Raw genomic sequence first — 9,274 nt, 5'->3', positions numbered from 1 at the left:
GCTTACTCCCCAGTCATTTAGAGAGGTTTGATGCAGAAGGGGAAGCAGCTTGTCATTTCGGGGAGACCTTGTCCTCCCTCCGGGATGCTGGTGCTGAGAGTTCAGGGCTCTGAGTATTGCAAACTCTGTCCTGAGTAGTGCATAAGGAGGGGGCATGTTCCATGCCATCCTCCCCTTCCCTGCCTTGATCTTGCTCGCTCCTGGAAAGAAATCAGTAAGCCTTTTAAGCTGTGCTGATCGCGGCTGCTGGTGAGTGGATGTGCCCTTGGACATCGCTGCAGTCATTGGGATGGTGCTGACAGAGCCCATGGTTTACTATGCTTAGGTGCCACCGTGTAGTGCCAATCCTCACCAAAACTCTTGTATCAAGTGGCCATACACTCTTGAGCCAGCCCTGTTAAATTTAGAATCAGAATAAAAATGCTAGACCATGGGGAATAGAGATGTACAGTACAGCAACATAAACTATTGGGTCTGGTTGTTTTCCATGAATTGTTGGGAAAATAAAATGCAGTGCAATGTGAACATTTTTTGCTGATAGTACAGAAAAAAATAAAATGTTGAAAACTTAGCTGGATAGTAAAATATTGTAAAAGGATATTAAAAAACATTTGAATGGATAAATGGCAGTTTATATCTGTTGTTTTTGTTCTGCCCTCCAACAGAAATCTGACAAATTGAAGATTATTTTTAATAGTATTATTACACAGGATTTATATAGCACCAACAGTTCCTTACAAAAGGAAGGTAGACAGTACAGTTACAGTACAATTCAATACAAGTGGAATCAGAGAGCCCTGATCGTTAGAGGTTACAATCTTATTTCTTATTTTAACTTAAATGATGTATTTTCATATTCTCTTACCAGGGGGGCTATCACAATAACATAACCTATATTGTGATACCAGGTTTTACAAATCTAAAATACATCAAAATTCTATTTTTCTTGGTGCTGTTTTTCATATATTGTGTTACTATTTCTGGAAATATTTTTATTGTGGTTTTATTTCATCTGAGTAAAACACTTCAGTCTCCCATGTACCTCTTCATCACCCAACTATCATTGCTTGACATAATTCTGTCTTCAGATATTCTTCCCAACCTTCTTTATATCATCTTACATGATGGATGTACCATGTCTCTTGCTGGATGTATCACCCAGTTCTTCTTCTTTGTACATGCTGAGGCCTCAGAGTGTTTTCTACTAACTGTGATGTCCTATGACCGGTATTTGGCCATCTGTAAGCCCCTGCATTACAACTCTATAATAAACCAATCAATTTGCATTAAAGCAGTGATTGTCATTTGGTTAATGGGTCTCACAATTACGTTTATTCAATCTATGTCTTTGTGCAGTCTATACTACTGTGGACCAAACATCATTCATGACTTCTTCTGCGACTTTCAACCCATACTTGAGCTTTCTTGCTCTGATATTTCATGGATCCATATTCAGACCTATCTAGTAGGTTTAATCTGTATGATAGTACCTTGTATGATAATTTTCATATCTTATATCTATATTGTTATAACCATCCTCAAAATTAAATCAATTACAGGAAGACAAAAAGCCTTCACCACCTGCAGCTCTCACTTGACCGCTGTGTGCATTTTTTATGGGGCGCTAATTGCTGTGTATTTGATTCCAATGAAAGGTCAACTAGATATTCTGAACAAGAGCCTCTCTCTCTTTTATACTGTAATTACTCCACTGCTTAATCCAATCATATACACGTTCAGGAACAAGGACTTTAAAAAAGCTATTGATAAAATAAAATAAAAATGTTGTATCGTAAATTTAAAATGCAAATGTGAAAGAAAAGTAAATATTATAAAAAAATATTTTTACTAATCAAGCAATCAGTGGTCTTTTTGCTGGATTTTCATATACCATATACTGTATGTAGAAGCGGGGATGGGAAAGTGGGATTTTGAATGAAGCACATAGATACTAATAAAAGATTTTAATAGGTAAAAATTAAATATGTCGATAACAAGATACATAATGGTAATTATTGTACATGTAAAATCTCCAATACAATTCATGTATATACACACATGCATACACATGTGGTAGAGGCAAATATTCACATGGTTACAAACAGTTAATATAGTATAGCGTATAAAAAAATAGCTGAAAGAACACAAAAAGGTTGGAACACGGCATGTATCAGCTCTACGCATTTCATTAATTGATCCAATCTTCAGGAGAATGCATGTGATTGGGGTATATATAATGTAGATGTAAATAATTTTATTTGGTCTTACCCTGCCAAGGAAAAAGATGGTGATAGAAAAGATTGTAAATAAAATAAAAATTGATGAACCCAAAGAAGCCCTCACTCTTTTTGGAGATCTGTTTCCCCTGGCATATATCAGCTTTACACGTTTCATGGATTGATCCAAACTTCAGGAGCATGCACGTGATTGGTGTATACATGGGAGCGGTTGTTATTCATCCAATTTCTCTCATATATGGGACCCTCTCAGCTCCTACATTGCATGGGTTACTGATATTCTTTGGTACATGACCTATGCTGTTCATTTTGTGTGCTTTTATTGAATTTTATTCTTATTCTATTTTTTATATATTGTTTGTATAATGTTTCTTTACTGATATATATGCTTTTCTAATAGACACCTGGTTCTGTATGTTAAAAAATCCCTGAAGAAGGGCATCAAGCCAGAAACGTCGGGTTCATCAGAAAGCCTACATATGTCTGTATATGTATCGTAATCCATACAAATGCCAATGTACACTTTTTGTCTTCTATGAGTAAAGTCTTTTTATTGAATAGACTATGTTTGTAATAAACTTTTTTATATGATACAATTATTGTTTCTGGTCACTTTCAAAGTCCCACCCACCAAGGGTGTTTCGTGTTTTTTTTATATATATAATGTAGATGGTAAAGTATTGTATTTGATCTGATCCTGTCAAGGAAAAAGATGGTAATAGAAAAGATTGTAAATAAAATAAAAATTGATGAACTCTCAATAGTACTTACAGAGGTGACTACATAATGAAGGTGTTGCACTAGGGATTGTGGAACCCCCTAGGGGGCATCACCACCAGGAGCTGAGGCAGCGTGGGGTGGCCAAATACCCAGCAAGGACAGCGTCCAGGGGAAACAGATCTCCAAAAAGAGTGAGGGCTTCTTTGGGTTCATCAATTTTTATTTTATTTACAATCTTTTCTATCACCATCTTTTTCCTTGGCAGGGTCAGACCAAATAAAATTATTTATCTACATTATATATACCCCAATCACATGCATTCTCCTGAAGATTGGATCAATTCATGAAACGCGTAGAGCTGATACATGCCGTGTTTCAACCCTTTTGTGTTCTACCAGCTATTTTTTTTATACGTTATACAATATTAACTGTTTGTAACCATGTGAATATTTGCCTCTACCACATTTTACATGTACCATAATTACCATTATGCATCTTGTTATCAACATATTTAATTTTTATACCTATTAAAATCTTTTATTAGTATCTATGTGCTTCATTTAAAGTCCCACTTTCCAGTCCCCACTTCTTCATTAGATAGGGATGGAGGCACTAGACCTTACCAGGTCACCGCCTCATTTGAAGTCCCAAATTGTTTCATATACTGTATGTACATAGATACATATATTGTGGGAGTTAGCTCAAGTGGGGATAACCTTCCCTGGGAAAAGGCAGTCCAAAGGCAGGTCTTTTCCTCAAAGTCAGACTTGTAGTCAGCTTTATTTGAAAGATTGCAGAGAAAAAAAAAAACTGAAAATAAATCCTTGCCATCCATGCGCTAAAAAAAAGAATGCAGGTTCCTACGTCACAGGTGAAGGGCTTTTGACAGTCACCAAAAAAAAGAAACATTTTGCAAACATTTTCCATTCTCTTTCAGAGCAATCTCCAAATGTAGCTCTCTCAGGTATTAGCTTCCCTGAGTCTAAGGCCAGAGCAACCTCTTCCTTCAGTCATTCCTTATTTATACCACCTGCCGCTGGTCACTAGTGGAAAGCAAAATCCGTCTCGGAGCCCACACTGCCAAGGTAGCCCAGAAAACCTGGATCGGATTTCACTATAGTATCCTACATATGAAAGCATGCAAGATGATATGTGGCATCCCTCAATCACCTTGCCTTTCATAATTTCACTATATACAGTATTCATTATATATTACACATTATATACACTATAGAATGATGGATTAGAGTGATCAAAACACAGATATATAATTTGGCACCATCGTCCCTTTATGAAAAGAGTAGGAAAAAAGACAAATTTGGCAGTGTGGGACTTTGTGGGTGCTTAATAAAATTGATATATGACAAAAAAGTATGAAAAAATAAATAATTTTATTACAACTACATGAAAAGAGAGGCAAAGACAGTGGTCACACTAAAAAGAACAGGCGTCACTTATTCTATACAGTGTATCCAAGTGTCTGTTCAATTTTCCACACATGAGTTCAACATGTTTCGCTATGTGGCTTCCTCAGGATCATACGTGGACATTTTTCTCTACTAAATATAAATGGGTATATTAATTATACAAATCTCAAATTCAAAAAGATACAAAAAATAGTTTGAACAAAATACATACATATTACATATATACATAGGTGCATCCAGGGAGTATGACTGAAAACTCTCAACCGCTGGAATCTGACTCCAATGTTTGGGAGATTCAGAGATCAATCTATACTGGGTGGTATCAAGGCGAACCATTGGACACCAACATCCTTGTGGGAAGAAACACAGACCTATGCTTGATAACCCACTGAGAGGGGTATCATTGATAGACTTGAGTACCGTTGTAAATGATCAATTACCTATAAATGATCAAAACATAATGATATATAATATGTCAATGACAATACGTGTCATTGAATGAACCTAATAACTAAGTTTAAATGTATAAAGATGTCATTAACCGATATACAGAATTAGGCTTACATAACAGATTACTTATTAAATGAACAGACTGGGAGCCTAGGTGTCCAATCAAAACATAGCTGCGACTGTATGACTACATCCAGGTTAAGAAATCCACACCAAATGTCCTGCAAGGATATGAAGAGCATTCCACATATAAAAAAACAGGGGGGGGGACTTATTTGTGCTGACCCAGTTAAAAGAAAAATTGCTTGCCTGTATATGTTTATCAAGTACGTATGTTCAGAAATCTTAGGAAGGACGGAGCACTGAGATGGCCAAAATCATCTAATCTACAAATAGACACAAATGGTCAAAAAATATTACCCTCCAAAAATCATCAGAAAAACTGAGGCATATTACTGTACCTCTCTAGATTGGGCCAAAGCATGACACCAATGAGTTCCCTGGATGAATAGAATTGTACCTGTGTGCAGCTGTGTGGACATCATGGCTCCCAGAGACTCCAGCGGCTTCTCCACGTGGAGCTATTTGTAGTCCTCCCAAATGCGTCAGACGAACCGTACTATGGTTACACCCAATACAGGAAATGTACTGAACAATACCACAATGTCTCTGTCTTCACCCATAGTCAGTGTCAGTACCATATCTATACCAGCTGGTCCACTGATGCAACTGACACCTGACCTTGGCACTCAAGGACAAGGCGCTATATCGGACATACGTACAGCACCTATTTTTAATACTGCTATCTCCCAAGACACAAGGAAAACACCTACAGTAGCACCTTCTGCCCCACGTTTGCCCAATCAGCTGCCAAAGTAGTAGGTCCCGACTCCCATGCATATGGGGGCCTGGAAAAGTATGACATAATGAATCTGTCCTCCTGCTCGCTATCAGAGGATGAGTGCACAGTACTACAACTTCTGACCCGATCAGGTGGCCGATGGATTTGAACTAGTCAAAGATTTGCACCTTTTTGCCAGACTTTTAATGTTCAAGGTCCTTTATGACAAAGAACAGAAAGACAGTGAACCTCCTACTTATGACAACTCAGTATTAAAGGATGTAACTTTTGAGGAACTTACAGCCCTTCAGGACCTAATGGAACTGTGGGAAAAAAGTAATCCTGAGGAGGAGGGATGAATGTACTCTTAGGATAACTCTTCAGGATCTGTTTCTGTTGCGTCTGTCCACCCCAAATCCTCTATAGTTACTTTTTCCCAACCTAAAACCCACAAACTCAAATCAGGATCATTTCCTGTATTACAGTGAAATCCTAATATCTGGGCTTTTGTTTTACAAGTTACCAAAGAAATACAGGCCGCCAATTGGAAATCAGGCCCTCAGCCAAACCTTTCCTCCAACTTAAAACGAGCGCTCAACTCCCTAAGAAATAATGACTAGATTGTTGTGAAGCCCTCAGACAAGGTAGGCAATATTGTCATTATGAACATAGAGGGATATGAAATGTATATACACTTCGCTTCACCCGTATATGCACATTCATTTTTAATTATTTTTTTTTATATTTACTTTTTGATTATATATTTTCATTTTTCATTACACATATATTTAAATTTTCAGTCCCAATTTTTATTTCCAGTTTATGTTTACAGGGTGCCCATTTGGACACCATGCCTGGGATGTTCACCCACCATCTGCCACGGTACCGGCCTATGAGTGGCGCTGCCGCCTGGGATACGGCCCTTCTCTCTCATGCCTGGGGTTCATTCGTAGGCATTGGAGATCGGACAGGGCGGTGCCACGACCATTGGAACCTCCTTGTGGGTGTGTTCCTCGCTGGGCTTCCGTCTCCCTGGTTCTCTGGTGCGCGCGACGGGCTTCTGGTGGGGTGGAGCGGTAGCTGCCTCCCACACCCGTGACGTCATCTGACAACATCCGTTTTGTGTCAGGGCGACATGACGTCATACGTCGATGCATCTTAACATACTTGATAAACATATAAAGGCAAGCAATTTTTCTTTTATCTGGGTCAGCACAAATAAGTCCCCCCCCCTGTTTTTGCAAATTATATGTGGAATGCTCTTCATATCCTTGCAGGACATTTGGTGTGGATTTCTTAACCTGGATGTAGTCATACAATCACAGCTGTGTTTTGATTGGACACCTAGGCTCCCAGTCTGTTCATTTAACAGTAATCCGTTATGTAAGCCTAATTTTTTATATCGGTTAATGACATATTTATACATTTAAACTTAGTTATCAAGTTCATTCAATGACACGTATTATCATTGACATATTATACGTATATCATTAGGTATCATTGATCATTTATAGGTAATTGATCATTTACAACGGTACTCAAGTCTATCAACGATACCCCTCTCAGTGGGTTATCAAGCATAGGTCTGTGTTTCTTCCCAAAAGGATGTTGGTGCCCAATGGTTTGCCATGATACCACCCAGTATAGATTGATCTCTGAATCTCCCAAACATTGGAGTCAGAATCCACTGGTTGAGAGATTTGGTCATACTCCCTGGATGCACCTATGTATGTATATATGTATTTTGTTCAAACTATTTTTTGTATCTTTTTGAATTTGAGATTTGTATAATTAATATACCCATTTGTATTTATTTAGTAGATAAAAATGTCCACGCATTTGTTCCTGAGGAAGCCACAGAGTGAAACATTTTGAACTGATGTGTGGAAAATTGAACAGACACTTGGATACACTGTAAAGAATATGTTCTTTTAGAATAACTGTTCTTTTTAGTGTGACCACTGTCTTTGTCTCTCTTTTCATGTAGTTATAATAAAATGATTTATTTTTTCATACTTTGTTGTCATACTATATATCAATTTTATTAAGCACCCACAAAGTCCCACACTGCCAAATTTGGCTTTTTTCCTGCTCATTATATACACTATATTAGCAAAAGTATTGGGATACCTGCCTTTACTTGCGCATTAACTTAAAAAGGCATTCCAGTCTTGGTCCGTAGGGTTCAATATTGAGTTGGCCCACCCTTTGCAGATATAACAGCTTCAACTCTTCTGGGAAGGCTGTCCACAAGGTTTAGGAGCGTGTCTATGGGAATGTTTGACCATTCTTCCAGAAGCGCATTAGTGAGCTTATAAATGCACTTCTGGAAGAATGGTCAAACATTTCCATAGACACATTACTAAACCATGTGGACAACCTTCCCAGAAGAGTTGAAGTCATTATAGCTGCAAAGGGTGGGCCAACTCAATATTGAACCCTACGGACTAAGACTGGGATGCCATTAAAGTTCATGTGCGTGTAAAGGCAGGCAACTCAATACTTTTGATAATATAGTATATATACTGTATATACAGTGCTGTGAAAAAGTATTTGCCCCCCTTCCTGATTTTTTTATTTTTTTCTGCATATTTCTCACTCTTAAATGATTCAGATCATCAAACAAATTTTAATATTACACAAAGATAAAAGGGTAACTTCCTGAGGACGGTAAACCTCTATGCCGAAAATGCATAGAGGTTGAGTCACGTGATCGTGACAACTTCCGTCCATACCCGGAAATCGATCCCTTCACTGCATGAACTAATCAGGCACATTTCACAGATGATATTTTTACCTGCTGTTCACTCCGGGATCCAGGATATCAGGCACTCATACATGTGAGTTGAATATCTTTTAATTTTTTGGAATAAAAGTTCTTTTTAAATGGTACTGCGTAATGAGGTTTTCTCTATACACCACCACAATGGATTTGAACAAGATGTGCTTTAACTGCAGACTTTCAGCTTTAATTTGAGGGTATTTTCATCCAAATCAGGTGAATGGTGTAGGAATTACAACAGTTTGCATATAATTTACCACTTTTTAAGGGACCAAAGGTAATGGGACAATTGGCTGCTCAGCTGTTCCATGGCCAGGTGTGTGTTATTCCCTCATTATCTCATTTACAAGGAGCAGATAAAAGGTCCAGAGTTAATTTCAAGTGTGCTATTTGCATTTGGAATCTGTTGCTGTCAACTCTCAATATGAGATCCAAAGAGCTGTCACTATCAGTGAAGCAAGCCATCATCAGGCTTAAAAAACAAAACAAACCCCTCAGAGAGATAACAAAAACATTAGGTGTGGCCAAATCAACTGTTTGGAACATCCTTAAAAAGAAAGAACGCACCAGTGAGCTCAGCAACACGAAAAGACCTGCAAGGCCATGGAAAACAACTGTGCTGGATGACCGAATAATTCTTTCCCTGGTGAAGAAAACACCCTTCACAACAGTTGGCCAGATCAAGAACACTCTCCAGGAGGTAGGTGTATGTGTGTCAAAGTCAACAATCAAGAGAAGACTTCACCAGAGTGAATACAGAGGGTTCAGCACAAGATGTAAACCATTGGTGAGCCTCAAAAACAGGAAGGGCAGATTA

The 9,274-nt window shown here is 38.1% G+C and overlaps 1 protein-coding gene across 1 annotated transcript; it reads left to right on the top strand.

Moving 5' to 3' along the window:
- Window positions 1–1,036: 1,036 nt before the first annotated feature.
- LOC141134813 (olfactory receptor 11L1-like) lies at window positions 1,037–1,780 on the top strand. The gene has a single exon (XM_073624248.1). It carries the CDS (start codon window positions 1,037–1,039, stop codon window positions 1,778–1,780), a length of 744 nt encoding a protein of 247 aa, XP_073480349.1.
- Window positions 1,781–9,274: the final 7,494 nt, after the last annotated feature.

The sequence above is a fragment of the Aquarana catesbeiana genome, linkage group LG03, assembly GCF_042186555.1.
Source record: "Aquarana catesbeiana isolate 2022-GZ linkage group LG03, ASM4218655v1, whole genome shotgun sequence".
NCBI classification, from domain to species: domain Eukaryota; kingdom Metazoa; phylum Chordata; class Amphibia; order Anura; family Ranidae; genus Aquarana; species Aquarana catesbeiana.
Note: the sequence above shows the minus strand (reverse complement) of the source record. Positions and strands in the feature narration are given on the sequence as shown.